Source organism: Ptychodera flava, chromosome 12 (assembly GCF_041260155.1).
Source record: "Ptychodera flava strain L36383 chromosome 12, AS_Pfla_20210202, whole genome shotgun sequence".
Classification (NCBI taxonomy): Eukaryota; Metazoa; Hemichordata; class Enteropneusta; family Ptychoderidae; genus Ptychodera; species Ptychodera flava.
Genome location: NC_091939.1, coordinates 37,883,097 through 37,902,573, shown reverse-complemented (window position 1 = coordinate 37,902,573; position 19,477 = coordinate 37,883,097). Strand labels below are relative to the sequence as shown.

General features: G+C 37.8%; 1 protein-coding gene across 1 annotated transcript in view; it reads right to left on the bottom strand.

Moving 5' to 3' along the window:
* The window catches only part of LOC139145795 (GAS2-like protein pickled eggs), a 32,744-nt gene extending 17,511 nt beyond the window's left edge, over positions 1-15,233 (bottom strand). The window contains exon 1 of the mRNA XM_070717156.1: positions 14,448-15,233. Coding sequence (XP_070573257.1) covers positions 14,448-15,074 — 627 coding nt within the window. The 5' untranslated portion in view covers positions 15,075-15,233. The remainder of the gene's footprint in view (positions 1-14,447) is intronic.
* Positions 15,234-19,477: the final 4,244 nt, after the last annotated feature.

Sequence of the window (19,477 nt, the reverse complement as noted above, 5' to 3'; positions counted from 1 at the left end):
GTTTAGCGTAGCAGTCTTTGCTGTTTGTGCCATGAATACATTCATATATGTTCAGACTTGTCGAGAAAGTTATTGTGACGTAATTTTGATGACAAGAATTGTTTCCATGGCAAGGGATTTGAAAAGAGGATTTCGTTTGTCGAGTGCAAACGTATTGGATGGCCGACGCTAGGAATTGGTAAAGAGAGGGTCAGGTACATGCAAAAGTAATATTCATTGTGTTACCAGGTGATAACTGAAGGATTTGTATGTTAAACCCATTCGATACATTACTGCAAATCGTACCCTTTATGCCAGCTTACGCCCTGGTTCAATAAAATTTGCGACCTATAACAATTAGGAAAAACCTCGGGAGGACTTTAACTATCTAGGGCATTGTTTTACTTGAAATTCTTGGTTCCTAATGTAAAACATAGTTACGGATATCAATGACTTTGTGATGACGTGAAGACGAAGATGTTTTTGAAAACACGATAAGTACTGACGCATTACTTATCGAATCGTCTTGTTCATGGAAATACTTGATTGTTGATATTAACACGTTGTTCTACTACAATGGAACGTGGCGGGACACAATAAAGCGCTGATTATCACAAAGGCTGATGTCTTACCAGAAGTACAATGATATAAACATTTGACACGTGACACCGAGACTGAATGACGTAAGTTCTAATTACGATCAATTAAGATTGAACAGATAGTCATTTAAAATCGACGTGAACAGCGAAGCGATCTCTTTGAAGTAACGCAATTTAGAAGACAATATAATCCAGTAGTATCTCAGGGTATATTCTAAGGAAAGAAGATTATTTCGCGTTGCTGTAATAATATTCTACGGAACGGTCGTACGTCCAGGGTCAAGTGTAAAAGCAATCATTGATACATGAGACAGGATAATTTTTTGGATGATATGATCATGACCTACACATACGAGACAACAACGTGAGATACGTGTATGGATGATTGCATACATTCCAGAAAATCAATGTACCAGGGTTCTATGGAAGCATTGTTTAAGAAAAGCAATTCGTATATCTTACGCTATCTCGTTGTTAGCGAGGCATCTATGGTCCACTTTCAGTGAAAAAACTAGCCAATAATCCTTACATTCAGGACAACTTTTGATAGCCATCTACATCGTTGAGAGTTTGACGTGCATTCACAATAGTTCCATGTCTTCGTAGTATTATCGAAGAATATATTTACTCGTAAATAATTTGAAAAGTGAAACAGAATGCATACTGTCTGTCACGTGTTGGATACAAACCATTCATATTCCTCGGTTCTGAGCAGTGAAGCCAATGACAGATCCGAGTAACACAGGTCTTGATTTGATATCGCAAAATCACGATATCCTGTAAAATTATTGTGGTAAATATAATAGAATGAATACATTTATTTTTGATGTTGAAAAATATAATATGAGCAAACTGACCATATGAATGGTGGCTTTATGAGATAAACTTGTGTGAGTTATATATATCAAAAGTATTGTGATCTGTCTGAGAGAACCACTTTACAATCTTCGGACACTAAAATGTGTATTCCTTTGTCAGCCCTATACTTAATCACATCTTGACGTTTCAAAAATGTGCGTAGATTAGAATATTAATTGCATAATTTGTAACGTTCTCATTGCCAGGAAGTTGAGGGTCATATGCATTGTCTAGCTATTTTTGGAACATCCCGTTTAAGAGGTTCTCGAAGATTGCACAACGGAGGAATTACAATTTTCGTTTATCAGTTTATGCCTGAAGTGGCATTCTCGTGACTCAACTACAAATCGGATTTGATTGAAAGTGGTCTTTTTCAGAGGAGTGCTGGCAGGAAAGTTAAAGCTCAAATGTAAATATCTCAAGAAGTGGAAAATACTTTCTTTTGTGCTGCACATCGCTTTGGTTATGTCTTCACACCCAAGTTGGCGAGCCATTGTTAAACCGTACAATCACTTTGCTAAGAGAAATGAACAAACTAAATGTGATCTGTGAATAAACGTGCAAACACTAGAGGCATTTGCGTATCGTATCACCTAATGACAATTGTGATGCCTGATGCGTATCAATATAACCTTTGAAATGATGGTACGAGACGCTGGTTTGGTTGTCCTTTAACGGGCAATCCGACCATCGACGATAGATGTGATGTATCCATTTTTCCGGCTAAATGCATTTGTCTGTCTGCCTGCCTGCCTGCGTACCTGTCTGTCTCTCTGTTTGCTGTCCTGGATAATATTAACATGTCGATAAAGTATGTCTTCTTGGAGGTTATAGGATATCACCAACACAACTAATTCTATTTCTCTGTGACTTATACCAAAGTCTGGAGGAGTACTTGTATCGAGAGCTCCTGCCGACCCCTACCAACCACAATTTAGGCACAAAGTTAGCTTATCACCAATCTAAACAACTTTCTGCTTTACAAATATTGTGACAAATTCCCTCGTCTATCCATAAAACTGAGATTATGATTACAATATACTGCTACCATCAAGGGAATTATCCGAGGTCAAAAGGGAACGGGGATTTAAAATGGACGTGGTAGGTACCGTCTTTGTGATTCCAAATCTGTGGCTGTTCCTGACCACTCTTACTAAGTCATCTCATTTTCTTTATCAGAGCGAAAAAATATCTGTGAACTTTCTTAAGTAAATTTACCTCGACGCGTTGATCTGCTTTAATTATATGGATGTCGATAGTGGGTAGACCCAACAAGCTTTTGTGAAATTGATGACGTGTTATTTGGAAGTACATGGATAAGTTGTTCGAGTAATATTTACACCTCTGTTGAAACGTTAAACTCACTCTGCAACTTTCAAAGTAACACGCCCTTCCTGTCTCTTCCTGTATGAAGTGAATCTCTAATTATGGAAAATTGTTTCCCGTCAAGCCGATCGATCACAAAAACTGTAAAAATGGAATTTTAGGTTTTTTCAGGTAGTATGATTTAGAGCTAGATTAAAGGGACATTAAGCTTAGCTGTATACGTGTTCATTATTTTGTTCGATAAAAAATAAAAGTTATTCTTCTCCCAAACGTTTGTCCAAATACAAAGTACAAACCTTACAAACACACTGCATTGTATAAATATATGCAATGTTATCTTTACAAATGAATTTTTGTTCAAACTTAAATTCTGTTGCCATAGATAGTATGGGACAGACAGTTGCCGTTGATTGATAATATAGAACACACAGTTGCCATTGATAATATAGAACAGTGTCACACAGTTGCCGTTGATAATATAGAACACACAGTTGCCATTGATAATATAGAATACACAGTTGCCGTTGATAATATAGAACACGCAGTTGCTGTTGATAATACAGAACACACAGTTGCCGTTATATAGAACAAAAACTGGCTGTGTTGATAAGTTGAACACTCAGCACTTTCGACATGATTTTGTGAATAGAGAAAAACAAAACTATTCTACAGACAAAAAAATCAGAAGAAGGAAACACATCAAAAGTTCTTGCTGTAGTAACTTTCAACAATTCTTACTCATGTACGTGTACATTGATTTGGATTTGAGATTAAAGCAGTACATGAAACAAACAAACAAAAAATAAAAACAGAGATCAAAAGATTGATGGTCTAGAAGATGAATACGTTTACATCTTGCACTGAAAGTTGCCTGACGTTGTTTCCGCGAAAAATGTAAGAGACAAGGTGAATGCATTAATAATAAGTTATAATTACGTCCAAAACTCAATTCTTTTTAAATGCTATCCTTTTGGAATCAAATGTCATACGTAACTCGTCATGTTACAAGATTTCACATGCACCCCAGTAAACTTTGCTGGCTTATCAAACAGTTGTGTTCTTGTAAAATTGACAGCTGTGTGACCCAATTGTCCTGTACTATATCTCTATTGTTCTTTGCTTTCATTCTATCTACATCAATCATGAGAGATAAACCTTAGCTGAATAAACGTCAAGAAAGCAAAACCCATCATTGAGACAGGTTAGAAAAACACGCTAGCATTATATCGATGAAGTTTTATTGTCGTGACCGTTGACAGCTTTTCAAGATGATAATAAAGCACGACAGTGAGAAAACTGAAGCAGCCTTGACCTGAACCTGACAACAATTGTCAGTCAATATTCCAACTTTCAACACATTCACATAGTTTTTAGTCTCCATTGTAACTTCTTTGGTTCCAGCAGACCACACTAGTTCACTACATATCCTGCTTTTTATGATCATTTCCCTTCTTTTTATCAAGTATATGACAACAGATTTATGAGCGAGACAAATGCTCAGAGAATTGGTCTTTGAATACAATTCTACTTGGACATTCTTGCGCTGAATTGTGCTTTCACTACAATAAAAGCGTTTATCGCGAGGGTTTAAAGTTTTCACGCCGTTTTAATAGGATGATGTGAATATCATTCGAAGGAAACGTGAAGTGACGTACAAAGATTCTACTGCGACCAAATAACAAACACCAATAAAACTTTTATAAACATGTATTATACTCCAATATCAACTCCATAATGATGATGTGACCTTGCAAGCGCAGTCGTTTACATGTAATAGACATAGCTGTTGTCGAATCGGGGGTTTCTTTCAGCAAAACGTGGTGATCGCACACGAGGTTATCGCATCCTGAAAGTCGAGCGAAAATTTACGGATACCAGATGTTGGAACAAGAGTACAGTGTACAGCTAAAACACCAAAGTTTTCGAAATTTGTTAATAAAGGTATGAAGCTTTGTGAGGGGAAACTAACGCTACATCATGACGTCTATCTCTCAATGGTTGCTCAGTTTTAACAAGGGGAGCTTGTAAATTGTGGGTAACTTGAAACCCAGGTTATCCCAGGGTTGTTTTCACGTAAATCCATTCTCATTGTTTACTGAGTTCGTTTTATTGTTGGACCATTTGGCAAGAGACGTGGTAAAAGTTACATAAAAGCTTTTCAAAGCAGTCGTTGTCCAAGTCAAATTAGTGAATGGATTTGAGTAGAGGCCTGCATCATTACTAATGCATGCCGTATATCACTTAAAAATTGCCATCTTCGTTTTGCAACTCTACACAAGATTTTGCGGAGTGTCCCGTCTTGGTGACAATTTAATATAAAACTTGCAGTTTTGGAGCAATAAGTTTAAGGAGCAATTAATGTAATGATTATGATGGTGAATGTTATTAAATTTCAGAATCTCGCTACCTTCATCTCGTTTACTATTTCTGTATCGAATTTAAGTCAAGGAAACAGGTGGTCTTAAATGTAGTCGATTCACTGAGTGAAAAAGTTAAACTACCCGTACACATAGATCATCAATTCACCCCAGCACGTTTATTTGCTGCCTTAACCCAGATTAGACTCATATTACCATGTTTTGCAATATATTCAAAGGCGAACGAGCTCACACATCGAAAGTCCGTCAAACATTAACAGAGGATATCCTGACATTGCATTCCAACACATGTTTAAGCTAACATCGTCTCTATTGGTTTAAACAAATATCGATATATCAACTCTGGTGTTCCATAGCGTGCAGGTGTGGCTGTCAACACGGTAGCTATATTAACGATCGATAAAATTCTTCACTTTGGACTCTTTACTATACACACTTTGCCACTACGTCTCTTTGTTGAGTGGCAAAGATGTATTGTGACTATAATCATGCCTTTCTCGACTCAAAAGCGTTTGAATCGACCGACCATTCGATGTCTGTCGTTTGGATGTTCGAAGCCTGTTCAATAGTCTTCCAAACGCTTCTCGATATTGAATCTACACATGTTGTAAATAGACTTACGCCGGTATTACCCTCCTGTGGCATTACAATCAATAACTCAATCTTTTCATTTCGTCAGCTTGATACATTTCATTTATGTTCTACTCGCTGTTGCTTTCATATCAACGCTGTACAATTAAATAACTAATTAGGTCATTTACGTTCTCAGCTGGCGTCTCCTTACGAATCGGAGAAGAAAAGACAAAACATTGATTATTTCGGGAGAAAACGTCTCGAAGACGTTGCGATGACGGTATTGCCATTGGTCATTGCTAGAGAGAACAAGATTGACGACAATTATTCTTTCTGGCAAATATCCCCTGTTTTTCAGACGAAGAATTACATGACAGACCATTATGAGGAAATCAGCGTATATTAGTGTATTACTGACATTAAACTCTCTTGTCTGTAACTGTTAACCAAGAAATCCACGCATTGGACTATGGATTTTAAGTAACCGTGACCGTGCATTCAAACTTTGTCACCGACTACTCGACATTGTAACAGGCGGATAGTAGTTATGTACTTAACGATAAATGACATGAATTTGTGTCAAAACAGAATGTTTGCATGTTTTGGAGCTTCCATAGTTGCAGACAGCTGTATCAGTTTGATTCATAAATGATGAATGGAGGGAAGTTTTATCAGTTCAGTAACTAAATCAATTCCTATCTGTCAGATCGTTATATTTGAAGCAATAAGAATGTATTCCTATTTCTTGGTTGTCCTATTATGGTGGTTTGATATTGACAATAATGATGTTGCCAGGGTGTCGCCAAGGTGATGGTCAACCATGGTGGTCCTATGAACTTGTCCATGTTTGTGAAGTGTGCATCTGGTATACGGAGTACACTCTTACCATAATTCTATAAAGAACTGAATTTAATTTGACACCGTGCATATTCTGATTATTTTATCAAGACTGGATAACGGTCATAATGATATATGCATTGGTCATCATGATATATGCATTGGTCATCATTTGATGGAAACGACCATGGGTTGAAGTTTGTAAATTTCTTGATCATTTAACAATGATGACGATGAGGTAGAGAGTGATGACAATGATGATAATGTCGATAGCACGAATGACAGTCAATACAGAAATTGCTAGCAATACCAATACCAATACAAAGCTTTGCGCAGTTTAGTTGCCTAGCTACCAAAAAGAACGAAGGCATATTGTACAGTCAAATAAAGCATAAGGACTTCGACATCCAAACGACGATGTACCCGGCTTTCATTTTTCATGCCAACATATTTTATTGTGACCGGCTTTCACACTTATCCATCATACCTCGAGAGACGAAACCCTTTTGTCGTTCAAGCTGACACGTCCATTATGTCACCGCCTAAGCATTGCTCAAGATAGACTTAATTTTTCTCTTTAGGTGAAGTACGCACAGTATCACGGTCTCATTAAATTTAACAACCGCATGGTGTCTTCTACAGAGCTACAGCTGAGTTGGACCCAATCCATGTGTTAGTTAAAACAACGAACACCTACAATAAGAAAAATACCTCAAGTTCCAAGGGTCATTGTCTTTAGATATCAACATGTATCCACAGGTCGATACGATTCGCATGTACTACGAGCATGCGTCATTGCCCACTGTGCACACAGGCGGCTATGACGTTATTTTGGTATTGTTTTATCTAAGGTCCTGACGTCATATCAACCATAATGACATTGCAAAATTTTGTTTATTTGTGTAGTATCTGCTTTAATTTCCTATAATCTGATATTTATCAATACCCATCCGCTTACATCAATCATGCAAACACTGGTGATCAGGCTCGTTTTAAAGTCTCGATGGGCCTGTCTAACTTCCCATCATGTATTGACACACAAATTATCTATAAATATTTCTAACATCCGATGAACATGGTACTTTACAATTTATCCTATGCGATACGAGTTGAAAGAATGGCAAATAGGGTGAACAGTCGAGGCATTGTATCGAGTTACTCAGTGTAGAACCACACGACTAGAACCCTCGCTATGACAGTGTGACATACGGTAATTACAACTTAAATTAATCAGGAGATGAGGAAATCATAAATTGTGCAATGCATCCTGTATGTTTCAAATCGTCTGGCAAATATGAGATAGTAACGTACAACACTAGTATCAGATGTTCTGCACTTGATAGTAGATTGCTTAAAGGTAGATGTTCTCGATAAAGGATGCCATGAACACCACTGGAACTAATTTGGGATAATTGGATAGTGAAGTAATGTCTATTTGATCTGCAAATGTAAGTTCATCTGCTTTTCTTTTTAAGGTTTTTATGAGTAATTTGTAATATCGCAACCTTCAGCTATAGGGCACCTAACGTTTTTGAGAAATTTGAAAAACATGAAAATCCAATTATCCCAAATTAGTTTTAATCGTGTTCATGGCTAAAACGGAGTGGATATTATGGACATTAACGTCTACAAAATTGATCAGAAAGGTCATTTAAGGTCAGTGGCCAGGAAAGGAGCATTTGTACTCATTGGTTACCATGCCACTTCGTCAGCAGCTTTGGCGATAGCGACGGTGTCCAGCACACGGAATAATCTGAGTTTTCACATCACGAGACAAAACTCGATAAATCACGATTGACTTTGAAATACTGCCTTCCTTAAAAGTTGAAATTCGAAAACACCTAGAAGGCAGACATTTGATACTTTATTTTTGTAAGAATTGAACATTCAAAGTTTGAAAAAACCTTATCATCAGTTCTTCTTTATAATATCCATGCAACCCAAGTTAATACATACACACAACACCTTGCAATCCTGCCATAAACTAATCCTGCCATAAACTAATCCTCAATGTCATGGCGTAATATGATCTCACGACTTCGATTCTAGATCTGTAAATAGGTGACGGTGTTGCATGCTGTTTAACTCGACTTCGATGCAATTTTAAAGTTCTTGTTGCCAAGACAATTAAGTTTGGATGTAATTATGCAGTTCCCAAAGACCATGAGTAACTTGTAAACAACATCTCTTCGCGATGTTTCTTTCCGTATTGTAAATGTATCTTGTAGGTAATACATACGTTCCGATGTGACAATGGACATATTTTGTTACATTATCTACATTGACATCCAACTTTCAGCTATTTAAAGTGAATTTCCATCATTTCAGACATGTTAATGTTTTCTAATCTTAGGATGCATAAATCTAGTGATATGGATAATTGTATGCAACAGTGCCAAGGATGTACTGGTAGAGTGCCCGACCTAAAAAAGAACAATAAGTCCGATGAAGCATGGTCTGGTCAAAATGTCCAAATTGCATACGTAATAGAACCCTTCATGTCTTGTTCTGTTGAAATTGTGTAAATAACAATAGATTTTGACTTATTCTTATTTCGTACTCTGTTTCGAGAATCTTTTATTCAACTCTGTTTTGATTGTCTTCCAATTACAGGTAGCACACAATGAATAGAGCAGATTAACTGCTATCTCACAGGGATTACAAATGCTATTATCTTTCTCTGTTACCGATGTGGTGCTAATCGGCACACATTAAACCCAAACACAATTGCATAGAAAAACTTTCATTCCGACATCAGCAAATAGTTCAGAAGGGCGTATCATTCTGCGTCTCCCTGTCTTAAGGCGAGAGGTGGATTGAAATTCTACCTTTTCAGTAAAATAACACGAACACTACACCGGGTCTACTAAAGTTTCTGTCGGCATTGACAATACAGGTAAATCTAATGTTGTCTGGAAGACCACAGACAATTGACAAGTTACCTAACCAGAGTACTTATTTGAACAAAAGACGCTACCAGCCAAAGCGGAATACCCACAAGGAGACATACACAGTAAATGAAATTAAGAAAACAAAAAAGATCAAAGTTGAATAGCCCTTGGACAAGCGACACTACATGTCAATTAAATTGCAAATACATTTGAGTGGACTTATTATAAAAAACCAGCTTGGTTTAGATGTCTACGTTGTGTGGAATTCTATCATCAAATCTTTGAAGAACGCGTTCACAGCATATGGCACGGGTAAAGTGCTAAAGTTTAAAAACCGCCTGTGAAGTAAAGAAGCTCGCGATGTCCAATGAGTAAACTATCTACTGTCTTGGTTGTGATGTATGTTCAATGTTTTGACAGTTCAATAGCAAGCCAACAAAAACGTTTGCTGACCCCTTTACGGACACCTGAGGGCGAACCTTGGTTCAAACCAAGTTCAACAATATTGGTTTTTACAGAGAGGATAAGATTTTTTCTACAATTTCCTGGCGGTTCCGTGTAGAGAAGGTCTTTTAATAGTAGAGCTAAAGACTGTACAGTGCCGTAAACGCATCAATCACAAAGAACACATTTATAGAAATAATGGTGAGTGCGAGGACATCGGACATTGTATTGGAGAGCGCTGTCCATGTAATGGCCATTCTCCGACTTTTGACAAGTCAAATGTGTATACAATATGTGTATTTACAAAGTTCATGTTTGTTGACATTTACCGGCACAACCAAGTCAGAGTTGCAACCTCTCTTATATTGACGATAGCGAATGATCAGAAACGAGAGAAATATTTGTTTCAAGTTCACGACAAATTTCCCTTACATTCCGGTTATCATCGTCTGATCAAAGCGAAGCTCTGTGATCATTGTCACTAGACAAACCAAAGCTCTCATTAAATCATGTTTTGACGGACCTACGTCATCAAAAACCTTGATGCCACGGTTAACTGTTGAAAGTCACCACTCCTCCCGGGGCCAACCGATAGACAGTCGTTCGTTAGTGGTAGGCATTCACAGCGTTCTAAACTTAAAACATGTCTGGACTTGGTGCTCCATTCCATGAACAAATAGCAACTTCTATCCTATTGGAATTTTGATTTCAGAAGAACTCCTACACTGTCAGTATATAATGATGTGAGGTCATATGGAAATTGCACTCAGCAATTCTCACACGAGGCTCAGAAGAATTTTTCACGACAATTTCTATCCTGATTCTTACACAAAATCATGTGTTTGCAGTTCCTATGAGTGATCGAACAATGTCTAATTTAATACATGTATTATAAAACGCGGCCTATTGCACTGTGCTAATCCGTGGCATGTCTCTATGGTAATTGAAATCCGTATGTCACTCAGGTATCTAAGATAAGGTTTTGATTTACACGTCCTCAGCGGTTAACAAAAAGCTCACATGACGTCAGTACCTGGCTGGTTCCTAAGTTCAATAATGTGTTGCTTGACCTCGGATCAAACGATGCTTGTACGTGCTTGAGTAGACCTGGCTGATTCGATGAATATCCCACTGCAATGTCACATGGTTTCTCTGTTCACCCACAAACTTTGGCACGTTGTTAACACACGATTAACAGAAAGTGAATAAAATTGGGACCAATATTAAATGAAACAAATCGGAACTCGAATGGGTCATTCTCGTAATAATCAACCACGACATTTGAGATAGGGTTAAACTGTTTATGAAATGCTGAAGAAATTACTACCCCAACTTGGCCCAAGTTTGACGTGACGTCCACATTCAACTGAAATAACCAATGGAATCTTAACAACTTTGACTGTCTTATCAACGAGGGTAAATAATCGATTGTGCTAGTATACATCAGAAGCAAAGCGGAGCAGTAGCAACTTAATAAACGCCTATTGTCCAAAGCTAAGTGATTGTTTATAAGCCATCCATGCTGTGGTGCTCACATTGTAGTTAATTGTCAGCTGATTGAGTAACATTATGCAAAGACTGCCAGTTTGAACTGCGACAAGAATTGAAGCGACAGTATAGGCTGTCCATTTCTATCCGACAGAAAGCAAGCAAAGTCGAGAATTTGGACGAGTATCATATGTTATACTTTCTAGAACATAATAAAAACGAAGTATGTTGGATAGCGTATATAGATCTGTGAGATAATCCCAAGTAAAATTTTCAACACCGGTAGGAAACAAAATTTTGTGCATGTGTAAAAGTTCGAGGTGTTTTAATAATGTAAACATTTTGGTGTCGTGTATCAAGCTGCGATCACCTCTGACCCGGTGATCCAATACAGATGGAATTACAGACGTATGTATCTGCATATACAGCAAGCTGCGACATGTTCGAATGCCATGAAACGGTGGAGCGCGCAAGATTTACAAGTAGCTTGGGTTTGTTGCTAAGCAACCACTTTGTTGACTGTAGCTGTCACACCTTCTATTTCCATGCAGCGGTGGAAATGGCGTCCGAAGCCGGAGAGATTTTGAAGTGTTCAACACTGTCGGATTTTGTTGCAGTGTCTGGCCATTAAAAGTTATTGGTCTTTGGCCATTCATCCATCAAAATGACCTCCACTATTTGCTTTGAGATCTTTTGTCAGCCTACACTTCAATTCATGGAGCGATTCTGTAACAGAGTTGAGTATTTGAAATGCTGTAAGCGTGTTCGTGGCGTCTCGCCTGGCTTCACCGCCACACGAATAGCTTCTAATGACAGTCAAACTTACGCTGAAGTGCTCAGACGATAGAGACCTGAATAGAAATGGCTAGCGGTAAACATGTCTCTGAACGAATGTTTTTTGAAGAAAATGGATGTGAAACCTTAGATCACTGTTTGAAAAATTATAATATTTTGATTTATCTCAAATCTACATAAAATCATGCTGAGCGAAATTAGTGTCATTTTAAAGAAATGTGAGACGGGTGGGCCGGCGCTTAGAGCGATACTTTAGACAAGTAGTGTTTGAGTATGTCCTAAAATTGCGCATGAAGTGTTTTCAAAATATTCTGGGCCATAAATGTCAACATAGTCTCACTCCTACTAATCGTCTCTACTCTTAACCCTACCGTCAAATATTTAGCAACGACTGGAATGTTTACTTTGTAATAATTCAAGGCTTGACCCTTAAACTCAGGAATTTCGGTAACCATTGAAAGGGGACCTCGGTACAGGTCAAAGGTGAGTAGGAAGGTGAATTTCTCACATAATGCACAGAGTGTCAGTGAAAGGCAAATTGAGCTTGATAGCGATCCAAGTCAAGATATTCGACAGTTAGAATGACGTACGGCATAACCAATTCCAACTACATAATACTGAACTTATCATTATGTTGACCCGCAGTGAAACTTAATGAGTTTCATTATTTCAGCAAAGACAATAAATACTCCAGAAAAAACGTTGAAAAACAAATTCCCTTTCTGCAAATATTGGTGAAAAAACCAACATTTTTTACGTGTTCAAAGCGATGGAAGTTCGAAAGTATTCTTTGTTGCGACATGATCCTGGCATTTTTATTTCCTTAACGGTTACGTAGACAAACGAGTTTTAACGTTGTTGAGACTGAGCCAGGATCAAACAGAAACTGTACACTTAGCCACAATTATATCTCATCCTGTGACAGGATATTGTGTCAAAATACAGGTTTCAAATGTCCCATATTTTCATTTTTGACATACCGGGTCATAGGTCAACAAGCGTCGACCTGACGGAAGTGTACATTGCATAATTTGATCCATACAGTGTTTTGGGTATTCTATTTAAAACATTACTGACTAATGCAACTTGATATTTTAATGTTTACGCCCATACCATATCACGTACGGTCAAAGTAAATATAATCTAAGTACTTTATTGGAATCTCTAAAAGTAAATCATAGGATCTTCTATTTTTTTTACACTTCTCTGCATCGCTGAATCCTGTCCAAAGAACCAATTTTTACGTTTTAATATTGTTCCGGTATTATAATTTCTCAATGATTGTACATCATAGAGAATTTTGCACATACATTGACAGGTTGGCTGTCGACAAATTATTGAAATGAAAATGAATACTTAGTGTTGCACTTACAGGACCTAGCATAGTTTGAATTTAGAGTGAGCACACCTGAATCGAAGCATGTTGACAACTTTGTAAAATTCAAATCTTTGTTTTATTGTTCACTTTCTCTAAATCCCCGCTGATTTGCATTGTTTTAACCTGGTCAATGCCAACTGGCTTTTTATCCACAAGTAATTTAATTAGACTGAGCTTAGGACCAAACATAATGAAACACGTTTTACAAGGTTCGATTGACGATCGATACAGCCGACGTTAACAGCGCACAGAGAAATACCAAAACTGAAAAGTGAAAACAATGAACACACGGGAAGCTTAGTGCATGTAGTGGTAGAGTTATGAATTGTTTTCAGACCTCTATGTATTGCGTCACTATCTGCACGACACAATGTACGTACTGTAGCATCACTTTAGCGTGTGTCTCACTGCAGTTCAGTTCACGTCCCTAGGTGCCATTACAATGCTACTATCTGATCTGTTGTCACCTGTATCTAGCCTTGGGTTATCCACCACCATTTATTTGTCACTACCTTTGTAAAAAAATCTTTCGACGCAACATATCGACCCCGAGACTCGCTAAATTGCTATTGACAATCTGTTCAAGTGGCCTTTTTCTGAGTTCCGACACGGTCCCTCCGTGGTTCCGACATAGTTCTGGTGTTTGTGGATAGGTACGCCAGATTAAAATTAACTCACAGTCTCTGTCATGAGCGAGCTGAGGTGTTGAAGTGAAGCTTAAAACAATTCTTTTTAGTGTAGGCTAAGGTTTTGTTGCCGATTTGGAACTATGCCATCAAAGGGTGTGTTGAATCAAAACGTTGAGTTCAACCGTTAACCTTAGCAAGACTATCCAAACAGAACGATATTTATCTTGTTTGAACGCTGACAAATCTGGGTAGATTGGAAACAAGCTACCTACCATTTCGTCAAGTGACATTACATCACACGTCTTCTTCTGTACAAATTGTTTTGGAGGTTCCTCGCCAGCTATCTCGGCCTCGATCTCTCGTTCCATCTGTATAATGATCGGGGCGTCCATGCCAAACTTAGCCCCGCGTCTTGCTAGTTCTAGCAAGCAAAGCACAAAGCTTTTCTCGTTCTTTCGCAAAACCAAATCGTCTGTTTCAAACAACAACACATCTTTGACGCCGAGAGAGTGGCGACACCAATGTATAAAATTGCTGATATTATCCCGAGCCATGAAAGTTCCTGGTGGGGCGAGTGGTTTATACCGAATTTCTTTTTCTGGAATCTGGAGTCCATTTCTAAGTTTCGTATCCCTCAGCGATTTCCTGTATTCTGTGGCAGCTTTGTGGACGTTGTTTGCATGTTGACAGAGAACGATGCCAGACTCTAGCTTCTCCAAGAAATTGTTAGCTGTAAGATCCAGATCGTACATATCGTTAAACCATTCTGCTAAATCCTCTTTCATGGCGTAGATATAGTCTCGGTTTGATTTGAATCCCCGTATCGGAGTGGCTTCCCATTTCTTGTTGTACACATCGCTGTAGGGATCAGCCAGCTCTTCGGTGTCCGAATTTGCCATTTTCGGTCGCCAATTGACGATATCCGTCAAGCAAATCCGGATAAACGACACCTGAAAAAGGCTTCGACGATAGATTGGACTGTAGATTGGACAGTGTGTGGGCGACAACAAGTAGACAGTCGAGTCAAAGGTAGTACGGTACCGAGTCCAGTATGCAGGTCATGTGACCGGGGGATTCTCTCTATAGGTTGAACAATACTTCGTACTTTGTTGTGCCCCTGCTGTCGTCAAATGGTTACGAGAGGACTGCCCCACTAGTTACTGTAATAGTTTTAAAGATAAAATTTGTTTAGATAACTCCAAAACTTATGTATCTGTCTAAAGTAATTCTAATTTTACCCTTAATTTCGTCATACAACAACCAGTTTCGACATGTACACCAGCCCATCGCTGTGTTCTTGGCGGCGCCCTTCAGAACCTTTGGCCATCGTGACAAAGGGTTAATCACTTTCCGGTAGAGTTGTTGGTTATTCGTAATAGTCACTCACATGACCTCTCTTGCAACGTCCTTGAATCCACTACCCCCGAGGAACACACAAAAGTCATAATAAGGTCAGGGGGTATTCGGATGTCCGTCTTCAACTTTGACACAGTTTGTCGACCTGACCTGAACGTAGACTCACAACAACAATCAACGAGGTCACTCGAGGTGACTATATTACACAACCAGAATGTCTTGTGTCGTCTTGGTAACCACATTGGTAATGTCCAAGGAGACTGAAGATAACTTCTGAGAGTTGTTATCTGATCTCGAACTAAGTTTCATTTCTCCAAGGAAATCCAAATTCCTCCAAATTTTTATGTCGCTGTCCCAGCCATGGTGCTGTTAGTATTGTATTTCAACTCATTGAAAGTTTTACTTTTTCGACGTAGTTGAAATCTGGACATTTCAGCTAATAAAACCTCAAATGATCTGCATGTATCATCGAAGACAACTGCATCAGTTGTGGTAGTTGTCTGAGGTATAATGCAACATTTGATATCCTGCATGGTTACTCATTCAACTTTTTCTATGATGCCATTTGAACACATTTAACGCGACTATAGCTTACATGCCGTCCACACCCGAAAAACAAATCACCTGACAATTCAGATTTGCTGCAATTGCTGGTCAATTTTCGTTTACTTGTAGCAAAGATCTTATCTTTGTTGCGAAATTTAACAAACAAAGTTCCATCAAGTTAAAATGCTTATTGTCACGTGTAAAGGATTATGATTGCACAGCTCGGGGAAGATATGAAAGAAACAAACACACTAACACAATTTAACATTGTGATAATATTTACGCCCCAAGCATTATTTTTTGGGAAATTTATTCTTACCTACAATTGTATAATTGTCACTTCTTTTGAAAATAATATGTCTGAATTGATATTTTATCGATAGATTCCAATGTTCTTCAAATATTGACGAAACTAGTAACATGCTAATTTTAGAAATGGTTTTCTTGTGTTCGTAAAACAATCTTCAGTTTGAAACAAGATTGTCTTTTTGTTAAAACGTATAATAGTTCCAGCCAAAGGAAAAACCACTGGACCCATATCTGTGGCATATATCGTTGTAAGTATGGGATTATATGTGCAGATTTATTCAAATGTTGATCCTATCGTCTAGAGCTGTGGTCAAGCCATGGTTCTCCAGTAGACTACGTACTCAATGCATTCAGGATTGCACTTCACAGCTATGATACATTTCGCGTTTTGATAAAGCAGTCATCGAGTCAATAGCTTCGTCATCGAGTCAATGGCAGATAACAGAAGATCTTAAAATGAAGTTTACATTCAGATGCGGGTAAAAATAGACCTGATTTGTTGGATATCTAATGTGTAATTTTGGTATTGAAATACTTTACACGCCTCTGACCTTATTACTTCAAAAATTCTGCGATTTTCTTCGTCATTTTAGTATCATACCGAGATTGTCGATAGTCTCTTTGCCACTCGGCCGTTTGGCTGCCCCTATTTCAGTTACGTAATCGGCTGGTTGGACACCCCTGTCTGTTATTTATAAAATAAGCGTTATCTTTAAATTGAATCGTCTAAATAACATAGAATTCTAGTGAAATGAAGATTATCGTATATTTGACCATTCTAATGTTTTATCGAAAATTTCCAAACCGCTTGTAAAAGTTTTTAGGCAATGTTTAAATGCAGAGGGATTACTTTCATAAATTAATCAGGAAATCGATTACGAAACGATTCGTACAGATACTTTTAAAGATTGCTTCAGTTTTCTTATGCTGATGATAACATGATAACATGATCTGTGGGAAAACAGAGTCACTTCCATTTTATTGAGGATATTTTTGTTGATGGTATATTTTTTTAAATGAATGGCGCGGTAGATTTTTGGTTGCGCAGTATTTATTGATATCGATACTAACCTGTAATGTCACCAGCAATTTTTTCATCATCGCCTCCACTATTTTATCACATCTCACCATAGGGGACTCGGGAACTTTGTTTGTTTGTTTGTTGCACATAATGTTTTTCAATACACACAATAAATAAACAATAGTGAGTTGTGTTTCTGTTCATGTTTGTTTGTCAATAAAGAGCTGTTTTCTATGTTTGTTTGTTTGTTTATAAGTATATTCAAGAAATGATACTTCATATAATTTCATACAATCCCTGACGATTTTTAAATCTAACTCCCAAAAGATGAGAAACGGAATTATGTTTTTGATGACATAAACTGATTCTTGTACTTCAAGGTCAGGCTCCGGAATTAAGGAAGTGGATTTGACATTTGCAGCTTAATGTTGTTTTTGTCAATACTGTTTGTCATGTCAGTTTCTATAGCCCTATTAACTTAATGAGAAGGATTACTAAATAAAGACTTTACATAAAAATACACCAACGCTGTCCCTTGATGTCTTTCACATTTAGCATGAATTAATATTTTTATTGATGATATCCCAAAACAGTTTGTTTGTTTGTTTGTTTGTTTTTTTTGTTTGAGTGTACTCCTAAGGAGTGTGTAATCTGAAAGAATGGTTGACTCCTTGTAGCAAAGGGATTTTATTCGTAAGCTGACGAGATATTGACATTGTAGAACAAATGGTATTCTTTTTCAACATGCTTCCTCTCACACAACTAATGTATTTGTTCCTGTTTAATTATCACAACGACCAGCGATCTTCGGAAATTTTGGGGGACTAGTTTGTGAATGGATGTTGCCAAGCCTTGTTAAAATATTGCATACCTCTTAGAAAGTCATTGCAACTTTCAAAACCACATCCCCTTTGCTATTTAGGCAGCTCTTTGGGTTTTTAACAGGCAAATATTAACCCCATTGTGACCTCTGTAACAATAATGACGATGATGATGATGATAATACTAATAATAAGTTCAGTAATTAGAGGATATGATGAGAGGGTACGTCACCAAGACGACCTTACCGTGAAGACGTTTGTCGCAAGGGTGTATCCCTTTTGCGCGTCTTATTCTATCACCGACGAGAAATTCTTCGTTTGCGAGGGCATTGTCGGGTTTTTGCATGGCTCTATTTCAACTCAAACACAAACAGTCGTTTTGAAACAAGGAAGCGAAAACAGATTTCAAACTTTCGGTAATTAGAATTTTAAAGAGATGTCATATAGCTTTATTGCAAATAGTAAAATTTAATATATGAATATTCAAAATCCACTGTTTATCATTTATCGACAGCAGACTAGTGATTGACAGCAGACTAGTCGTTCGGGTTGTTCTATCGTTTCCAGGTCGATGTGATACATGATGGCTCGGTACTACTGTTATCTTTCTAGCTTGAAGTTTTGTCGCACATATAGTCTATTCAGTCTATTTCAGGATAACATTTAACTTGTACACCAATCATTCCACTCAGTGTTCATTTCCTCTTTGACGCCAGCAGTCACCGTTTGAGTTCCTCATAATGATAAAGCGAGGCAGACTTTACGTGCGTGTAGGTCGAGTCCCATCTTACTTCCACAAACAGCCCTAGCAGGCTATTGGAAGCCGTATCAAATTGTCGACAAAGGGGAAATATTATAGATTGTCGTCTGAACTGCAGCTATTGTAACAGATCTCGCTGTGTCACTTCTTTTGAATCAAATGGATCGGACTTGCGGGGGGGGGGGGGTTGCTGGCTTTCCTTTGATTTCTCTTGAATTGCGTTCGTTTCTGAAAACCACTGTTTTCACAAGTCGATGACTGGCATAAAAGTTTGCCACTGTTGTCTGTGGGTCTATTTAGCAATCTAATAAAATATGGCAAAGACTTGGAAAATAAAAGCAAACGTCACAAACCTTCAAATAGAAGTTTAAGAAAAGCTTTAAGTGTGTTTACTCAGTGAACCATGTTCATGAACCCTTGGTGATACTACGTCTTTGTGTATTTCATGGTATGAAGCAAAGAAGCCTATATTGTCACAAAAACCCACAA